This window comes from Ctenopharyngodon idella, chromosome 20, assembly GCF_019924925.1.
Source record: "Ctenopharyngodon idella isolate HZGC_01 chromosome 20, HZGC01, whole genome shotgun sequence".
In the NCBI taxonomy this organism is placed as follows: Eukaryota; Metazoa; Chordata; class Actinopteri; order Cypriniformes; family Xenocyprididae; genus Ctenopharyngodon; species Ctenopharyngodon idella.
Genome location: NC_067239.1, coordinates 21,569,640 through 21,591,579, shown reverse-complemented (window position 1 = coordinate 21,591,579; position 21,940 = coordinate 21,569,640). Strand labels below are relative to the sequence as shown.

Genomic DNA, 21,940 nt, shown 5'->3' with positions numbered 1-21,940 from the left:
ATGAACGAATCATCTTAACAAAAACAATACAGGCTTTGTATGTGTTGCCACAGGAATATAACAGAAATAAAAAGAGAGTAAGAAAAATAGAGAGAGAGAGAGTGCAGTGTGTGTAGGAATCCACCAATCACTCGCCCCCCTCCCACTTCCTCCCACACAATCTGTCCCCACTGACTTCCCTCGCTCGTCTGCAGCATGCGGATGCTTTAATCTGACAGATTGCCATGCTGAGGGATTTCCTTCGTCGTCTGTCATCTAGAAGCACCATGACCAGGAGTCAGACACACACACACACACACACACACACCCCCCTAAAATAATCGCAAGAAGTAAGTAACCTGTGTGTGTTTTTTAGAATGTGTAACAGGATTAAGTCAATGAACAGAAAGTGTAGCCTTAAAATAGATAACTGATAGCAAGATCACTGACATGCCAGACATGTAGGCTTACAAACAGTGAAAATGTAGCACACTCAGGAAAGGCAATATAATTTAATTGCAAGCATGCACATATAAGCACCTTTTCAAGATAAAACAAAACACCAAAGCTGTTAACAATGACCTCAGGTCATTATGGTCATGACCTCCACAACAACACCCACAACAGACATCACTAACATCGGAACGCAGGTTTGCGAGCACTGATAAGCATTGTCAAATTTCTTTCTTAAAAGAATTAAAGACAAAATGCTGGTGTCAAACATATGAATCTAGACAAAATGAACATGGCTTTTGAAATATAGGAGAGGGACCAAAAGAGAGCATGACTTTTCCATTGCACAAAGAATTAAAGTCTAGAAACCTGGTGGGCAGACAAAAGCCTCTTGTTCAGCAACTGCTCCCTACAGCAAACGGATTAAGCTTTGAGAACTCAAGACTGAGTTCAGCCATACCGTCACAACTTCTCATGTTTAAAGTAGACCTTGAACAGCACTGAGATGCAGTCTCCATTCATTTTGAAAAGCAGAACTGAAATTACACATGCTGTAGTTGTGATGAGAATTTATTCTAAGCTCATATTTTTTAAATAGTAAGATTTTTTTATTCCACTAAAAAGGCAATATAGCAGAACAGAACTGATGTCTCCATTGTAATGAAGAGAGAAATTGGATGATAATGCTTCTAAGGCTAGAGCAGTCAGGTCCCTCAATAATGTCCCTTGAGACTTTCACACCTATTAACCTTTAAAATAAGAGCTGTAACTACTCTTTTCTCTCTGTTCCATTTCCTTCTAGTCATGGATGTTATTGCCAAATTGAATGGGCAGTACATACCCCAAAGATTGAAATCTTCACTGGCTACGTTCAGACAGACTGAGTTTAGGATTGACAGATCTATGATTGAAGTCTTGTCACAACTGACACAACAATATTTGCATGCTTAATATGATAGACAAGCAGCTGATGTGGACTCTCTCTCTCTCTCTCTATATATATATATATATATATATATGCAACCATAAGATTAGATAAGGATGGAGAATGAGCACGCAAAACATTTTCGTAGTTTAATTAGAATAGATGTTGTCTTAAATAACAGAAAAATATCTAGTCTTGTTCTAATAAAGACAGTGTTGTTGGTCTTTTCTCACCCCTGAGGCACACATCTCATCATATCGTCTTGATAAAAAATAACAGTTATCATAATTCTGATATATGGGTAGAGTTACAGTCCCTACTGGGCACTAAAAAGAGAATGAGACAGCACTGAGTCATAATGTGACTCCTCTGAGGACAGTGATTCTTCTAATGCTCACATTTTATTATTCCCTTAATAGTTAGACCTGGTTACTAGTTTCTGGGATCAGCATGGCAACACTTCAGACTGCAGACAGTAAAACTGGTAGTCTACAGATGTGTGTGTTCGTTACCTGTGAGGACCTGTGGGGTGGCTGAGTGGGGGATAGTAGCAGCGTCCTGGGGGATTGAGCTCATGTCTGGTTCTGGGGTGCTGCTGGGAGGAGAGATAGCCAGGGGTGTCATCAAGCGAGACTTCAGCTGAAAAAAAAAAACATATTTTATTATTATTATCATTACCATCATATTATATAATAAAAATATAAAGATATTTATAAAATACATATTTATGCTATGTCATTTTTATATTATTATTTATTAAAGTGTGTGTGTGTGTATATATATATATATATATATATATATATATATATACACACACACACACACACACACACACATATGCACATTATACATACATACATACACTTTAATAAATAATAATATAAAAATTACCTTATATATACACACATAACAAAATAAAATGCAGTCAAATACCACTATTTCTGATTTACACTGATGAGCCAAAACATTATAACCAATCACAGTTAAAGCGAATATCGTTGTTTATCTCCTAACAGGGCCACATATTAAGGTTTGGGTAGATTAAATGGTAAGCAAACAATAAGTTCTCATAATCAACGTGTTGGATGCAGGAGAAGTGGGCAGGAATAAAGGTCTGGGTGACTTTGACAAGGGCTAAAATGTTATGGCAAGGCGACTAGGTCAGAGTATCTCTGAAACAGCAAGGCTTGTGGGTTGCTCCCACTCAGCAGTGGTCCGAGGAGGAACCAAACACAAAACGGCAACAAGGTGTTGGGTGCCCAAGGCTCATCGGCGCACAAGAGCAACAAAGGCTATCCCATCTGGTCCGAGCCAACAGAAGGTCTACTGTGGCACAAAATTTTAATGATGGTTATGGGAGGAATGTCACAACACACAGTGCAATCAGACCAATCAGAGCGCCCATGATGATCTCTTTCCGCCATCAAAAGGTACCCGAGTGTCAGAACTGGACCTTGGAGCAGTGGAAGAAGGTCGCCTGGTCCGATGAGTCCTGTTTTCTTTTACATCAAGTAAACAGCCGTGTACATGCACCTGAGAAGTGATGGCAACAGGATGCACTGTGGAACGACAACAAGCCGGTGGAGCGAGTGTGATGCTCTAGGCAATGTTCTGATGGGAAACCCTGGGTCCGGCCATTCATGTGGATGTACATTTGACATGGGCCACTACCTAAACATTGTTGCAGACCAGGCACACCCCTTCATGACAATGATGTTCCCTGGTGGAAGTGGCTTCTTTCAGCAGGATAATGCACCTTGCTATAATGCACACATTGTTTATGAATGGTTTGAGGAACATGATGAAGAGATCAAGGTGTTGCCATGGCCTCCAAATTCCCCAGATCTCAATTTAATTGGGGGATGTGCTGGACTAACAAGTTTGATCCACGGCGGCTTCACCTTCCAACCTACAGGACTTGAAGGATCTGCTGCTAACGTCTTGGTGCCAGATACCACAGCACACCTTCAGGAGTCTTCTAGAGTCCATGCTTCAGCAGGTCGGCGCTTATTTGGCAGCACGTGGAGGACCAACAGCATATTAGGCAGGTGGTCATAATGTTTTGGTTCATTAGTGTACATCCGGTAGCAAATTTGCCTTTTTTATTTAAAAGTCTTGCAAGGATGTTTACTGCAAATCTGCTAACATGCACACACATTGTGGTAGTGTGTAGCTCTTTAAATCAGCAGCAGAGACATTATGAGGCTTGTGCTCAGGCACACGGCTAAAAATAACTCAGCAGCAGCAGACTGCAGATACATCAGTCAAAGAACAACCACCTTGTCCCCTCCTTCTCTCACACAGTCAACATCAGATAGCCCTACCTATATACAAACACACACAAGACATTACTCTGCTTCTCTAGCTAAACAACCATACAATAAGTGTTACACACACACACCAGCATGTATTCAAATGCACCACGTGATGACATTTATGCATTTGGCAGACACTTTTGAACAATGGAAATTCCTTATCTTTGTGGCCTACAAATGCATACTCATATTTAAATGAACACACAAACACTCTGATATTTGCTGACCTTAAAGCCAGGCTTCCTCCCTCTTTTCTTAGGCACTTTAATGGGTGGGAGGGATTCTGGGTAGCGACTCTGATATTCCGGGTGCCTCTTCAGGGGTGGGCGACCCCTCTTGCGACCTGGAACTTTTCCACTTGGGGGCGGGAGGAAGGAGGGGCTAATGGCCCCAGGTGATTGCATCTCTCCACCCCCTGATTGAACTGATGCAGCAGCAGGAATACTCATCAGACCTGAGAGAAAATAACACAATGTCAGAATGTTCAACTGCATTTACAGTGATATTTCATCATTTTTAATACTATGTGCTGAATATTTTTCTTGATTGAAAGTAAAAATTATCAAATACTGCCATGTGTACTGTCAACTGCATCATGTGATGGAGATTGCCCTTACAAATACTTTCAATTGTACAACATGTCTACTATGGTTTGGGTTTCATTGGATAATTCAAAGTTATAAACAGCAACGAAGACGCATACCACAACCTTTGTAATTCCCAACCATCAATTCATCATGTAACTCGCCAATGTACCCACCAATTACAACACGCACACACACAATTCTGTGTAGTCAGTAAGAAATTTTGGGTTCCCAGACCTTTCGACCAATGAATTTCCATGACTTTTCATTCGTCAGTCATTCGTGATTACCGGATAATTTTAGTAATCTGAAAGAAAAAAAATATAATATAGCAATTTTAGGTGATGAAAATTTAGAAAAGTATAGAAATTATTGAATAAAAATAGTAAAAGAAAAAAATAGTAGCATTTTAATTTACAGTCCTGTTCCACACATACTACATACTTATAATAGTAATTATAATAACTGCTTAATAAATAAGTACTAACTCTGAACCTACCCCTAAACCTAACCTTAACCCATGTAGTTACCTTGTATTGCCCATTACTTTCTTAGGTAGGTACACTGTACGTACACATAAGAAAAAAAAATAGCAATTTTAGCTGATGAAAATTTAGAACTGAGCAAAAATACAGCAATTAATAAATAAAAATAGAACAAGAAAAAATAATAAATGTAGCAATTATAGCTGCTAAAATAGTTTAGAAATGGACATAACTAGGAAATAATACATTCATTTCAATGACTTTTCCATGTCTAGAAATCACAGTTTTAAGATTCCCTGATATTTACAGGTTTACCATGACCATGGGAACCCTGCAATTTCCATTTAACTTAATTCACAAAAAATAAACACCAAACCCACCAAAACCAAAACTGTCTGAATTCAAATTACAGTCAATTACAGCTTTAACATATTCATTTTGAGAAAGACTATAAGTTGCAAACTAGCTGCAGTTCTTGGAAACATCACTAGTATAAATAAATAAATAAACAATGCAAAAAAATATAAGACAGTCTGACCATAATTACACAAAGGAACTTTTATATTTATTGGATAAATAGCAGAAAAACATACTCAAATCATACAAATATGAAATTCTCAATGAACTAATTGAGGAATTATTTGAAAAACAAAAGCTTGGTGGTGAAGCTGTGAGGTGGCTTACACTGTGCAGAGTGTGGAAGAAACAGACACTGTGCCACATAAAAGCATCTTCACTATCCTGTGCTCTTCCAACTCTCTCTCTCTCTCTCTCACTCAGTCAGTCAGTCAGTCCCCCTCCCCCAGCCCTCATTCACTCTCATCCCCTCCCCCTCCAGCTGTGGCGCCTGGCCTCAAGATCAGCCCTGACAGACGGCTTCCCCTGCTCTCCTCCTCTCTCATCCTTCCTTTTTAACTAAGTATTCCCTGGAACTCTGTAGAACCTAGACCTTTTTAAGGTGAAAAGAAATTATTAGGATTTAATTATGATTTCTCGGACAAAGAAACTAGTAAGACATATTTTTATCTCATAAATACAATAATAATAATAATAATAATAATAATACATTAGGTTGATTAATTATTGTTCATTTTACTTTATTTTAATGTTATTTTATATCTATCATGTTACATTATAATCTTCTGTAATTGAATACACAGAACACACTACCTTCATATTCAATTTTTTAAAGGGGAGCAGTAAATATGCCATGCAATGCGTGAAGTGCATTCACTGTAGTGTGCACAGACAATAGACAGTTTGAAGCTCGGCTGTAAAAGCAGAAATAAGAAAGACATGAATCTACATCTGCTTTTCCAGACAAACATTCAAAAGGCTAAATGAGAATAGTAAGAATACAAAGTTATTTGCCCAAAGCATCAGGTAACATATGTCATGTGACATATTATGCTGAAATATAAAGAAATGGGTTGTTTTGATAATTATTATTTGTCTACAAGATAAATAGGAATGCCCCTAATTCCAAGTTATTTTCCTATGCACTTTCTAAACAGATTATTTCCGCTCACCTGCGCGCTCTCTCCCATGCATCTGCCAGGCCATGCGTAATTACATTAATCTATTTCTCAAGCACTGTGATGTGTTTCCTACAGAGCTGCATAAATCCATTCTAATTCCGATGAATTTATGAACCGGTGCACGGCAAACCGTTCAGAAAGCAGCCTGAGAGAGAGCGCGCGCCATTAAAAATAGAGCGTCAAAAATAGAGCACCGTTCCTCATGTGCGTGTTCATGTTTACGAGCCGTGTTGCACTGCGCGCGGTCTGACTTCCTTATCCCCTAATCTCACCGCAAAATCAGCGGCACGCAAACGTATTTTCAATGTATGAACACTCACCGACCACTCAGCTCTGGAGCGGATTCGTTATCAGCAATGTCAAGAATAGCGTATCAAACGCGCTTCCGTGCCTCTGTCGCTTCACAGACCGGCCGCTTCTGAAACCCCCGCCAGCCCTGAGAGCCTCCACCGCGCGCTCTCGATACCACCGCGCGCTCCGCAGTCGCTACATCGTCCCCTTTCTGTCGTCATGGCAACTGGGCGCCTAACATCCTCCCTTTGCCATAGTCGTATGCTGATGCAGAGCCTGCGGAATAATTTACACTACAGCAGCGTTTAGAGCAGCCAAGACTCCCAAAACGCAATGCCCACTGCCAAAAGCTAATGGACTGAATTTTGTTAGCCGATTTAAAAAATAATATTTATGATGTAACCAGCTATTTTCTTCGATTTCCTTTTTATTTAAAAATAAATATTCCTAATTACATATGTATAATTAATATACTACATAATAAATAACTACATGATTTTAAAGAGCTGGCGACTTGTTTTACAAGAAAAAAAAAAACGAAAAAACCTTTACAGTAGTTAAATGTTTGGGGCAATACTCAAAATAACGTTTTAAATGTGTAAAACTGATTTTGCACATTCTCCCTGTAGGTTTAAATCTACAGGCTAAACTACAACAAATTGGCAGCCTAGTTATAGTGAGACATTAATATAACATTTAAAAACCTTCAAAAAAAATGACAAGCATTCTCTCACATAATTTGGACAGGAAACTGATTTCAAGTTTTTTCTATATTCTGCAGACATAATGAACCCTGCAACGACACTGCAAAAAAAAAAAATAATAATAATTTTAATATACTGTAAATGTTATGTAAAATGTTAGTACTAGCCTACAGTTAATAACTGTAGGTTACCTTACTATATATTATATATATTATTATATTATTATTATTAAAAAAAAAATAACACATGGAATTGTAATCTAAAATACTGTTAAAAAAAAGTGGTAAAAAGCATGAAGTAGCTTGTAATTGAGAACATTTTATCATATTTAACAAATATGTATACCTACAGTACCTTTTACATGTGTTTGAAATGATATTTTCTATAATAAAAATGTTACTTAAAGTTCTACAGTCTCTTGTTATTATAAGTACATTTTACACAGATTGTAATAGCTTAAATAGTGTAGCGTTATATTATTTAGTGACATTGACAAGCTATGAACTCATGATGCAAAATATTTGTTTTACGTATTAAGAGCTAACAAACAATAAATAATAAACAAGTAAATAAATATTACCTCCAGCTCTTGAATGTTCTAGTCCCTTTCAGGATAATTAATAATCTTATACAAAGGACTTCAAACTCCATAGTTTTAAACACCCTTATAACCTCTTTATGGAAGCTTGAAGGACAATACTTTATCTAACCTCTTTTATTAAAATTCAGGTGCTTTATTGTGAATCACAGAAGGCCTACCACCATTTTGCAGTTTTGATACAAGTACTATAAAAAAGAAAACATCAGAAAACCCATATAGGCTTTAATATATAGAAAGGCAAACCAGAGGAAATATAAAACTTGCCTATTATCAACAACACAAACACTGAACCAACAGCGCATAACTGCACTGCCTGAATGCTTCTTTTTTCATTAGTTATTTTCATCAGTTTTTACTTTGCCGTAACGTTCACTCATCAGCGGTGGTGCTAGTCACTTGTCACTAGGTCATTGAGAAGGAAGCTTCATTAACCATGGAGCGCACATGCACACATTCAACCAGACAAACCCAAGCAGATGATTTCACCAGGTGCAGTTGTATAAAGCCCCCCAGTCTTGGCCTGATAACTGAAGGAGTTATGATTGGAACTACAGGATAATCCCAACACTGCTCTGACAGACTGAGTCCTAGCACTGTACAGAGCTGGAAGAAGCTTCCTCCTTCCCTTCCGACCCCCCTCAGAAGAACGCTGGGAATGTGTAGCACTCCCTGAGTCGGAGGTGGGGTGGGAGGGGGGTCTGGCTCGTGTACCACACACACTCACTCTATCACATGCTGGCGAGTGTACAGACAGTGTAGTCATGTATCTGCTGACTTGCTCTGTACAGGAGAATGTTGTTAGATACACAGGCTAAAGATTAGGCACTATGTAAGCTGGACAGTGAAATAAGATTCAGGAATAGTCTTTACATAAATGGGTTAAACCATTGAGCAGTGAGGCAATAAATTACATTTTGGCCCCTTCTATCAGCACTTTGCTGCTTCAGTAAGACTACAAGCACTATGAAAGTACACTTTCTTGTTTCCATCACACAAACATACACAGCATCCCCACAACTGGGACTTCTACACAACGTCCATCAAACAGACCTGTCCTTGACCTCCCACTTGGAAACTTGCATGTGATAAACTGCTTCCAGGTCAACAGAAGGTCAAGACAATTGTCTTTCAAGTCCCACCACACACACACGCAAATGTCTAAATGCACACCAACAAACAGAACTGGAACAAAAATGGTTCAAGTTCAGTATCACCATGCCATACTTTTCAGTTAAATAAAAATAACTATAATAATAATAATAAGAAGAAGAATTTAGAAGAAGATGATTATATTGCATGTCTGTTAAATGCATAAAATATAGTTGGCATGTGTACCTTTAAAAAAAATTGCACAGAATGTTCAAAATGCTAAATAAATAAATAGCCTAGAAGATGCAACAAACACAGTACAAAAACAACATGTTTTCAATATTTACATATATATTTACCCACAAGCCCTTTAAAACACAAAGAGCCGCGTGCTTTGAACACAACAAATGGATGAACACGTGAACACAAAAACAGCAGCACCAGCAAAGTTCAAACTACAATACATGTACAGAAAATCAAATGGGTCATCAGCAAGATCAATAATCTATGTGGGTTGCCATGACAACAGCACATTTGCCAATGCAGAGAGAAAGAAAGAAAGAAAGAAAGAAAGAAAGAAAGAAAGAAAGAAAGAAAGGTTATTATCTTTGGGACTTTTAAAGAGTCTTGCTGGCAGTCAGAGTTCTAGCTGCTATCACAGAAATCACATCCGCTCCCATGGCTGGAAAGACAGTGGTTTCTAGGGAGCCGTCTTACTGGCCACTAAGAGGAGGCAAACCAAAAACAATGAGCAAACTCATGGAAACTGTGCTAGAAACCCAGCTAGCCTGACACAAATTATTCACAAAACCAAAGCTTCTATTCAAATCAAAGCAGTGGTTCAAATAGTTTTGACTTAGGACCCACATATAACACTAGAACTAAATAGTGACCCAACATACCATCAAAACAGTATTTATATGTCGTTCCAAACCCATAAGACTCTCATTCATCTTCAGGACACAAATGAAGATCTTTTTATTGAAATTTGAGTTTTCTGTCCTCCATTGACAGCCTATGCAACTACCATTTTCAATCCCCAGGAAGGTAGTAAATACATCATTAATGTAACTCCAGTAGTTTATCCTCAGTTTTATGAAGCGACACCAGTACTTTGTTTACGCAAAAAAACATAATTTACCACTTTATTTACAAAATATTAATCTCCAACGCATGTTCACGAGAGCACCATGATGCAGGCATGTTGTGTTGACGCGAGAGCAGATGTTGTTGCGTGAAAGCGCATTGGAGATGAATATTTTGTAAATAAAGTGGTAAATTATGTTTTCTGGGCAAACAAAGCACTTGCTTTGCTTCATAAAATTGAGGTTAAACTACTGGAGTTACTTTAATGATGTATTTACTACCTTTCTGGGGCTTGAAAATGGTAGTTGTGTAGGCTGTCAATGGAGGGACAGAAAGCTCTCAGATTTCATTAAAAAGATCTTCATTTGTGTTCTGAAGATGAACGAATGTCTTATGGGTTTGAAATGGCATGAGGGTAAGCAATTAATGACAGAATTTTCATACTGAGTCAACTAACCCTTTAATATTAATATTTGCACATTATTCCATAATGAAATAATTAATGTGACATATAGGCTAGATAGGAAATAAATAAGACTTTTTTCCATAAGATAATTTTGTATAAACAACAGCAAAAGTGTTATTTAACACCTGGCATATTAGTATTTGGCATATTACCGGAACCCATCAGTTGAAAACCAGTGAAATATAAAATTCAGAAAAGGGACATTCACGGCTGTCTCATTGGACACTGCACTCTGCGAAACACATTTAGACAGCCATTTTACAGCCTGACGCAGAACTGGGCGCCATTCACCCATCCAGCTGATCACTATATTTAATTTCTAATTATGCCTGGAATACAGAAGCCAATAAATCAAAAGTTAATTAAAGTCATGGATTCATCTTTAGTGGCAACTCAATCATCTCAAACCCATTAACACTGCAGATGACAGACAACTACTGTGTGAGTGTACGTTCATGTATGTGTCTATGTAAATGGAAGAGAAGGAGAGGAAGCTGGACAGCACAGTACAACACCTTAGTTTAAAAGGTTTTGGAATTTAATTTTTTAATTCACCGTGACAAATGTGGCATGCATGATGTCAGAGAAATCAGAAAAAAAGTACCAGAAGATCATTAGAAATAAACGATCATTATTTACAGTATCTATCATTATTGTCACAATTTTCACATTATTTTTTTGAGACTATTGTCACAGCATTTTATAATGTTCACAAAATGTCAACAAAATGCTGCTTTCACTGGAACAAAAGCTCTAGGTGAGCCAAGCAAACAACGATCATCAATTTCTGGTTTCAGAGTCACATGCCCGGAACATTCCCACTGATTGCACACATGCACAAAACATGCAATATAATGTGAACTCACACACACACACACACACACACACACACACACACAGACACACACAGACACACACACACACACACACACCTACTAACTCAAATCAAAATTACAAAAGAAAATCAAGCATTGTTTGTCAAGTCCTCTAGCCAAGCATAGAGGAGGGGTTTTGTGAAGAAAGAAAGAAAATAAATTGATGTGTTTGCCCTTACAAACAACAGCAATAAGTTATTTACTTCATACATGGCAAGTTGCCATAGCAACAGACAAGGGAATCCTGATACTGAAGACCATGTGATCAAAATCTAAAAAATAAAATACCACCAAAAATTAGTGTATGTGTTAGACAAGTACAGTACTATATACTATTTCACCCACAAAAAAGCAAAAAACATAATAAAAAGCGGAGGAACATCTGTCTTTCTTCACACAGCGTGAGAACAGGGACTGCAATAATTAAGAATGACACATTAATCTCCATTAATCTTTTTGGAGCCAAGCAGCGCAGAATCCCAGGGTCCAATGTAATGAACGGAGGATCTTCTCACTCTTTCATTCTTTCTGTCTATCTTATCCTCTCTAATACTGTATTTTCCCCTCTTGTGCCCAATTATTCTTCTCTCATATATTTGTGCTCCTTTTCACCAGCTGGAGAGCCATCTAAACCCCTATTAATGAAGGTATTATACAAACAGGTCTCTGTATGCATAGCATTTTATACAATATAGAACTGACCTTTTTCCATTCAAGAACAGGATGTGAGTAAACAGCATCATGAGGGAGCATAACAACTAAAACGCTAATACAACTCCTAGCCATACGCAAAGTTCTTATCATTTTAAACAGCACCGTGGCAATTCAGGATCAAGCATGGATTATATATGTTTGTGAATTCTGCCTTTGAACTGTAGTTATCATGAATGAATGTCTTACTTTGTGAACAAGTAGGAGGTGTCCTATCACGTATCCGCTGCCCACTCTGCGCTTCCTCTCCCAGGTCAACCAGTTGCCAAAAGCCCCTCCCCCTGTCGTCACGGCGATCAAGGCGAAGGCGGAGCCTGACGCTCTGCACACCCAGGACGCTTGGTATCCAGGAGACAGTGGAATCCTCCAAATCCCTGCCACGCAGTCTCATTCCCACAGCGACTCGCGCATCGACCAAAACATTACACTGGGAGACACAAACACACATAATTGAGAACATTAGACTAGTGTGCATTTAATTATTTACTTCTACAGCTACATCTATACTGTTTCCTTTAAGGTAACAAGTAGCCTAACATCTAATGTAAACAAAATGACCAATATATTTTAAATGGCTTCCATCACCCTCGGAGGAGAAGAGTGGAAAAAGCAGGCTATGCCATTGGAATCTCATTACCATTATCAATTATAAAATTGATTATAATAACACTGGGAATTTAAAGGTCTATATTTACAAATCTTTGAAGATTTGAAATCTAAATAATATGTTATTTTATTTAAAGGATTAGTTGACTTCTGAATGAAAATTTCCTGTTAATTTACTCACCCCCACGTCATCCAAGATGTTCATGTCTTTCTTTCTTCAGCTGAAAAAGAAATTAAGGTTTTTGAGGAAAACATTGCAGGATTTTTCTCCATTTAGTGGACTTCAGTGGGGTTCAATGGGTTGAAGGCCCAAATTGCAGTTTCAGTGCAGCTTCAAATGGCTCTTCACAATCCCAGACTAGGAATAAGGGTCTTATCTAGAGAAACGGTCATTTTCTAAAAAAAATAAATAAATAAATAAATAAATAAAATATACTTTTTAACCACAAATGTTTGTCTTGCGCTGCTCTGCAATCTGCCACGCATGACGTAATCACATTACAAAGGTCACGCATGACATGGGCAGACGTATCGATCCAGTGTCTACAAAGCGAATGTGCAAAGATTAAGCCAAATGCCCTTTACAAAAAAATAAAATAAAATAAATAAATAAATAAATAAATATCGGACGATTATGAAATTGGAGGACAAATGAGATGGAGTTTTTCGCCCTCCCGCGGTACTTATGCCTACGTCACGCATGACCTTTCTGGCGTATTGCAGAGCAGTGCAAGACGAGCATTTGTGTTTAAAAAGTATATAATTTTTTATTTTTTTTTTTAGAAAATGACAGATCGTTTCGCTAGATAAGATCCTTATTCCTCGTCTGGGATCGTGTAGAGCCCTTTGAAGCTGCACTGAAACTGCAATTTGGACCTTCAACCCGCTGAACCCCACTGAAGTCCACTATATGGAGAAAAATCCTGGAATCTTTTCCTCAAAAACCTTGACCTGAACATATTGGATGACATGGGGATGAGTAAATTATCAGGAAATTTTAATTCTGAAGTGAACTAATCCTTTAACTATTTTTCCCCAACAAGTGTCTGGAAATGGTTTGTCTGGATAGACATCTGTCAGTGGAGCAATCTTGTCTCTGAGTACAATGAAAAAAAAACATTATGGTAAAAGAAAAAAATAAACAGAGCAAAAGCTAATCATGAAAAATAATTCTTGACAAAATGTAAACGTGTTTAATGTGCATTTATACTTGTAGGAAATTTTTGTTGGGTGTGTTATATATTGTATAATTTTTTTGTTTTGTTTTTTGCATTAAAGAAATGCCTTTGCGCTTTGCTATTGGTGCGAATATAGTGTTGTGCTTCAGTTTTGCTCAGGGAGTAAACAGACCTCATTAGCTTGGAAGAAAATGCACACAGCAGAAAAGCATTTGTATCAAGGTGATCCAAAAAAACTTCTGGGCAACATCAAGCTTCAAGAGATACATCAAAAGGAAAAAAACAGCTATGAGTTGGATAGCGACCTGAATAGATGTAAGCAATGGCTAGCAAAAGTCCATGTCCAAGGCACACTTGGACTTGGGTAACAAATTCCAGCAGCTTTTAATACTCCAGAATTCCAGTTACACACATAAAAGCATGTACAAGTACCTTTTGAAGTGTAAGGAATGTTTTCATTGTCCTTAAATCAGGGTATTGAAGGAGTCATTGCATTAGAGGTTCCCAGGCATCTTTGTCAGTGCAATAAAAAAAAAAAAAAAAATCAGACCAAGCACTTTTTTTGGCAAAGGAATATGTCTTGGCAGCCATTTCTGACCCACTCACTGGGTGGGCATGCTTGTTATTCTGCCGAGTGGTGATGCAATACATCTTTAAAGTAAAGATGAACCAAAGTGGTCAGGACATCACACACACAGAGAGATTTTGGGTTTCCTAAACACAACCCTCACTGAAAACTTTCTGCATTTTTACATTTTCAAAAAAAAAACATAATTTAGTATGATTTATAGGCTGTTTTCCTCATGGGAACAAAAAATAAATAAAAAATTCTGGTATTACTATCTTTTGTGGGGACATCTGGTCCTCACAATGTAAGGTTTTCCACGATACACACACACACACACACACACACACACACACACACACACAAACTACAGGAAACTGTGGATTTCAAATTGAACAAACTACATATGTAATCTACATGAGTTTCTCCACTGCAAAGTTACATTTCCCAGTGGAATGAAATCACTTACCACACTAAGTCAGTCCTATATCTCAAGAATATATTTTTTTATGTTCTGTTCTTTATCTCTCAGAAACATTGATAACTGCAATAAAGGCCATTTAACAGGGATATAATTTAGAGGACGCTAAAACCGTAAAACCAACTAAAGAGGAACGCATCCCCCAAAGTACCTGCTACCCAACCTGACTTAGCACTGATTTAAAGGTATAGTTTACCCAAAAATTCCAATTCTCTATGACTTTCTTCTGTGTACCATAAAAGAATATATTTTGAAGAATGTTGGTATACAAACAGTTTTGGTTCCCATTGGTTTCTATTGTTTGGTTAATAAATACAATAGAAGTCAATGGGAACCAAAAATATTTGGATACCAACATTCTTCAAAACATGTTCTTTTGTGTTTAGCAGAAGGCAGAAAGAAATACAGGTTTGTAGTGACATGAGGGTAGTAATGGGCGATATAAACGATATGCGATATAAACAATATGGCCTACGATAGAGATTTTAATTCTATTGCACTATCGCGATAATGCATGTTGATGACGCAATCTACCCGCAAAATTTAGAGCCACGAGCTGCAGCCGGCTGCAACGCATCATCATATTCGTCATCTTGAATAAACATGGCTGAAAGCGTCAGCGAAACAGAGGAGCTCGTGAAAAAGACCGGTGCAACATCTATTATTTGGACTTGGTTTGGATTTAAGCCGTCCGACGAGCAGCAGAAAAATATACTCTGTAGAGTGTGTGGGGCAAAAGTTCCAGCTAAGAGAGGTAACACGACTAATCTGTTCTACCACCTCAAAACTAAACATGTTGTTTAGTTTTGCCAGGCAATGCAGCCAACCGCAAGATCCAGTACGAAGAACGCAGGACAGAAAAAACAGGAACTGATCCAAACCTCAATCCAACAGTCATTTTCAAAAGGTACTCTTTATTTTAGGAAGAGCCCGCGATGGATTGAAATTACCAGGGCCATAACTGTTTACTTGTGTAAGGACATGGTCCCTTTTCAAACGGTAGAGAGACGTGGCTTTAAAGCCATGATCAGAGCTATTGATCATTGATTATTTCTTTAAAAAAAAATACATTTAGCAGTTTGGCTTTCCTAAGGGTCTATGTAACCTGTTCTGAAATGGTTCTATTATAATTTATATATCGCAATATATATCGTTATCGCAAGAGGCTGCGATGTATATCGCAATATGGATTTTAGGCCATATCGCCCATCCCTACATGAGGGTGAGCAAATGATGAAAGAATTTTCATTTTTTGGAGGACAATCACTTTAAGCAGGGTTAAAAAAAACAAAACAAAAAAAAAAACACAATGACTTCTACTGATGAACAGAAAAGTAATAATAAAAATGAGATGCAAATTAGCCAACTGTGCCAAACAGTAAACCTATTGTTAGGAAAACTGGACTGGAGGAGAATAGATGACTTTTTACCACACAAGACAAAAAAAAAAAAGTCCCTTCCTCTCCCTCTTCCTGTCTTTTAATTTCTAATTCAAGCATCCTTTGAGCCATTTCTTTACAGTCTTAAGAGGAAATCTAAATGGCACATCAGGTTATTCTGTCCAACAATGAACCATAAGGTGAACCAACCTATAGTTTTCATGAATATATATTTTTCTGGTTGGTACCCTTTGTGGCTTTTTCGATACGTGTATTCGTGAACATAATCCTAAACAAGGGTATTGGGTTAATTTAATGAATCATGAACCCTTTTCCATTGCCAACTCATACGGTTTTGATTATACTTTTATAAGTCCAGATTTCCTGCTAAAGGAAACATTTGATATTAGAGTGTGCATCTAAATGGAAAAAGTCAAATCACTGCTAGATTTGTAAGGTATTCAGGCAAGGATTGCGACATTTGATGGAGTATTACACTATATTACATGTTAGAAGTAGTTGGATGTTTAAATTGTGCATAACAGTGTATGGAGTGCAGAGAAAAATAGTCCTACAATTTGTTTGATTTTTCTTTTTTTGGCCACTCCATTACTCATTTTAATTTAACAACCAAATCAATGTGGTCGCTGGTCTTTGAATATTCTGTGAGCTAACTCCAGGGAAAAAACGAGTGTAACAAAGGGTTATAAACAGTGACCGATGGGCGATGTAAGTCAGTTTACCAGGGGGTTTAAGTAATCACTAATAATGAACCACTTACTTAATGAGAGTAATGAGACCCAGTCATATCACACCCTAACAGCTGGATTACATTTGATACTTCCCTAGCCTTCAGCACAACAAATCAGTTCAAAAGAGAGCTAGGTTTCACTACCACAAAAAAAATCAAACCTGAACCTTCATCCCCTTTTAGTTATTATATAATAAATAAAACCGAGATGAGTAATCTGGATGCAGAAGTTTGCATGCTTTGCTCTCACGGCAGACTGGCAGCTGACCCTGTAATAATGTCTGCCCTTCCAGATAATCCTTTTAGTGAGGGCCACACTTGGCCACTGCTTTATTAGCATTCATCCATATTTTATCATATTTATTCGTATTTGCCCTTGTGCTCTGTAGGCTGAGAGAGGCTTAGTCTCCCCTTGAGAAATTACTTCAGCAGCAAAAGACAGACTCAGAGACACAGACACATTCAGAATTTAAACATTAATATTCACTTGTGCCCAGGACAAATACAGACTGACTCTTAATTCACATTCACTACACAAACACAATTATCCTTCTGGAATGTTAAAACGCTTAGGTGCACTCAGTAATTTTTTACTTGTTAAAAAAATTAAACAAAGAAATGCAAAATGTTTAAAATCATGATAATAACATAGGATGAAAACTTTAGGCATATCAGTGACCTTAAAAAGAGTTTTAATACATTGAGGGGTCACGTAAGGTTGACATGTTAAGATTACGTGTTGGGATACACAATATTGGCTGATATATTACAGTTTTTTTAATTATTTCCCCTATTTTTACATTTAGATTACCTTTGCCATCATCTAATGCTCACTTAACATTCATCTTTAAAAACACTAATATTTTAATATTAGCACTGTTTAATGTAATATTTATCAAATCTCAAACTTAATATGCATTTTTCATACTGTAAATTATCATGTGGTGATGCTTAAATTTGCGTATAGTATTTACATGATCAATTTTTTTTATGTTTTATTTTTTATTCATTTAGACAAAATAGAATAGAATTCTAATATTGGCCATAGCAAGGATTCATTAACTGACCAAAAGTGACAATGAAAACTATTTCAAATAAATGCTGTTCTTTTGAACTTTCTATTCATCAAAGAATCCTGGGGGAAAAAAAAAAAACGTATCACAGTTTTCACAAAAATATTAAGCAGCACAACCATTTTCAGCTCTGATAATAATAAGAAATGTTTCTTGAGCACCAAATCAGCATATAAGAATGATTTCTGAAGGATCATGTGACACTGAAGACTGGAGACTTGCCATTTCAGGAATAAATTACATTGTAAAATATTTTAAAACAGAAAACAGTTGTTCTAAATTGTAATAATATTTCACAATATTACTGTTTTTACTGTATTTTTGATCAAATAAATGCAGCCTTGGTGAGACTTCTTTCAATAACATTAAAATATCTTACTGACCCCAAACTTTTGAACGGTTGTGTAATCTCAACACACATAACATACTGAATGAACCTCAAAACACATTCAAAATGCAAAACCATTTGAGATGCAAAAAACTGTATATAGTGAGAACTTATGATAAATTTAACACCCTTAACACACACAACAAAACCTTACCAAAAAACTAAAATAACTCTTCCTTCTGACTGTGAGGAGAGCGGAGCTCTGACCTAGGCTGAGTCATCAAAACAAGAAGACTGAATTTCATTCGGGACGACATTCAGTGAGAAATATTCAAATACACCTTCCTTCAGCTTTATGTGTTTAGGAGACATACTTGAAAATCTCAGTTAAAACTAGAAGGGGGAGCCATGGGGCAAAAGGCAAGATTTAGATTCTAAATTTTAGAAGAAAGCTGCATAAAAAAAGCTAAATGGGAAAGTAGCGCAATCAGAAATGGGAAGGGTCTAACAATGGTAATAGTGAATGGTGATGTGGGGAAGTTCTTGTAAACACATAAAAATAGGGGAGTTCATGGTGAGGATCAACTAAATCACCTTCAGGTTCATCTGAAATTTCACCCAGCTAAATCTCAAGCGTAATCATACTCTCAAGAATCACTTCAGAAAATTGCCAGGCTCATATCAGCACTTGGAAAGGCACTCTGTCTATGACAAAAAAAAAAAAAGATTAGCCACTTTTGGGCCAATTACTCCACAATCAATTCTTATTTCAGGTCCATTTTCAGACCAGGAACATGGGTGAATTTTAGAGTTCCATGTGTGGCGCTCTACTACATCCTGCTGATATCTCTGATGCTTCACCACAAGGTCAACAGAAAATTATTTATCTGTCATGCAGTGGTATTTCCTCACATAGAACATACCATAAACTGTAAAAGGGCAGGGCTGTTTTTGCATGACCCTGAAGTGCTCTGTGACGCCAGCGTGTTTTTCTAACCTTGTAACCAGACACACTTTCACACAGTCCATCTCTAGTGGCTTATTTGGTTCAATAATAAAGAATGTGTGTATCCACTTATTCACTCTGACACAGTGCCTGAGGGTCTGTTAATACACACACCACTGCATTGTGTATGTGTGTGGGTGTCAAGGGGCAAAGGAACCTTCACAGGAGACATTTGAGGCGTGCTTAATCCCTGAAGTTGCTTTTTTTTTTAGAAAAACATTACTGGGGGATTAATAATTATCCCAAAATGATGACTGTTAGAAATCATGACTAAATTTTCATGTTATTAAAGTCCACAAATGGCTCTGACAATACACTAAACCATTTTTTTCTGCAAAATGTAGTTTGCTTATACCTGAATGCAATAAAACAAACCATAATCAGCTTTCTTATTCACAAATCTCACTAGGCTGAAATGCAGGCCTTTAGTACTTAAGGGAAATTGCCAGCAAAACAAGAGCCAGCACAGGTGGGGCAGATAGGTTGTCCCAGCGGAGTAAAACACATAAACAACCCTACCCAGAGGAAATGTTTATTACTCAGAGGTTGCTCCTTCATAAATCAGGAGACTTAGATAATGTAGATCTCAGTAATGTTTCATTAAAGTATCAACTTAGCCAAAAAATCTTTAGGAGAAATAAAAATAGACACAAATAACCATTTGTTGACACAGAATGTACATGGCTCATATAATTTGATGAGAAATCTTTGAATCTCTGGCATTTAATTGCAGTATTTGGTATCTTGCCAGTTCTGAGCACAGTGAGACATTTCTGAGATCTCTTCTGAAACTTAGGGTGACACATGTGAGATTCCTGGGGTCATTTTCTCTTCAGAAAATCAGAAAAGCAGGAGACTTAAGCATTTTTCTCTATTTAATCTCATTGCTGTCTAGGATAAACATTTGAGACATTAAAGACATCTCATCTTTGACTTTTCTTAACTGTGGGTGTAATTAAAACCGATCTTCAGGTAAAATATAATATGTATTTTATAATAGGCCTATATTTCTTAGTATTATTAGAAGAAAATAAATAAATACATCTGATATTCTGCAGATTCAAAGTTGCAAAAATTTGTCATTTAAACAATCTGTTTGTACACCTACCAACGTAAACCTCAGTGATATCATCAATACGTGCAATCTTTTCTCAATATCCTCTTATTAACAGACAGATATGTAACAAACAGTAAGTTATTGCAAAAATTACAGTCTATAATGTTAATTAATCACCAGTCAGACGACATTGCAGTGACCATTTCATATTTGCATCGATGAACTTGGCGTCTCGAATGACACTGACAAGATCAAAGATCCGCTTGGAAAAAGCAGCTAATGCCGAAATGATTTACCTCTGCTTGTCGGCGGCTGCAACGCTTAGATTGTCGTCTGTCCGAGTCGTGCAGAACACTTCACCCCAACAGCAGCAGCTGGACTGCGGGCTCGATTTTCTTCCCGCGCCGCCGGTGCAGAAGTGTATTCGCGCGAGGACCGCGGCCAGGGCTCCGGGAGCAAAAAACCCCAGCCGGTTTCGCTTGCACGCAGACACGGTGCCAAACTGATCCGCACCCCGGGGATCTAATTAAATGGCAAGGCACGGGGGCGTATGGTGAAACGTTTATATATTTCGCCTAGGTATGCAAAACGATGTAGAGTAAAACACCCACACAGGATATCCGACTGTATCCCAAAACCTATTGCATAAATACTGCATGTATATGTGTGTGTGTGTGTGTGTGTGTGTGTGTGTGGAGCTGGAAATCTCTCTTCGGTTCTTGGGTTTTGGAACAAACCCACTTGAACCCAGATGAAGCTTGTTTGTGAAATTCCGTGGAGGATTGCGAGCTATTTTAAACAGTGTTTCCGATCCGGTTATTTTCGCTAATAAAGAAATGCTCAACGTTTCTGAACTTTAGATTTGATAACAGTTGTTTTTATATCGTCAACAGACTCAATAAGTAAGAAAATACAGCAGACTGAGTGTCATTTTATTAAAATGTGTTGTCAACAACTGTCATAAAAGCTCACTGCACATTAAGCCCACTATAAATATATTTATCCGTTTCGTTTTTTAGGCCAACATAAATACAACATATATATTTTTTAATATGTTAAATGCAATTTCTTTTCGAATTACAGTAAGCTAAATTATAATTTTAGCAACCAGCCGTCTTACAACCCCTTCTGTCCGCATTCAGCTGTTCAGGCAGCTAATGTAGAATTTAAAATTAATTAAATGAATCAGTGTTTAGGAACTCAAATGATTTGGTCAAGCTGAGTGTTGAGATAATAATAAAAAATTTAAAAAATCTTGCAGAAATTTCTTATGTTTAATTTATTGTTTCTTGCTGGTTATAGGCTACGTCTTTATTTATTTAATTATTTGTTTATTTTATATTTTGAAAATGTATGTCACTGTTCTTTGTGATCATTTACTCAAGGCTATTCAAAATCAGAAGGGGGAAAAAAA

At 37.2% G+C, this 21,940-nt stretch overlaps 1 protein-coding gene across 5 annotated transcripts in view; it reads right to left on the bottom strand.

The window, feature by feature from the left end:
- Positions 1–21,217, bottom strand: part of scml4 (Scm polycomb group protein like 4) — a 32,577-nt gene extending 11,360 nt beyond the window's left edge. The window contains exons 1-4 of one of the 5 annotated variants that reach the window (XM_051875622.1): positions 20,823–21,217; positions 12,292–12,529; positions 3,900–4,126; positions 1,870–1,996 (exon numbers count right to left, since the gene is read on the bottom strand). In XM_051875622.1, coding sequence (XP_051731582.1) covers positions 1,870–1,996; positions 3,900–4,126; positions 12,292–12,493 — 556 coding nt within the window. In that variant the 5' untranslated portion in view covers positions 12,494–12,529; positions 20,823–21,217. Of the gene's footprint in view, positions 1–1,869; positions 1,997–3,899; positions 4,127–4,493; positions 4,564–6,599; positions 6,757–12,291; positions 12,530–20,822 lie in introns of those variants that run through there. The other 4 variants (XM_051875623.1, XM_051875625.1, XM_051875624.1 and 1 more) reach the window with 4 other exon arrangements.
- Positions 21,218–21,940: the final 723 nt, after the last annotated feature.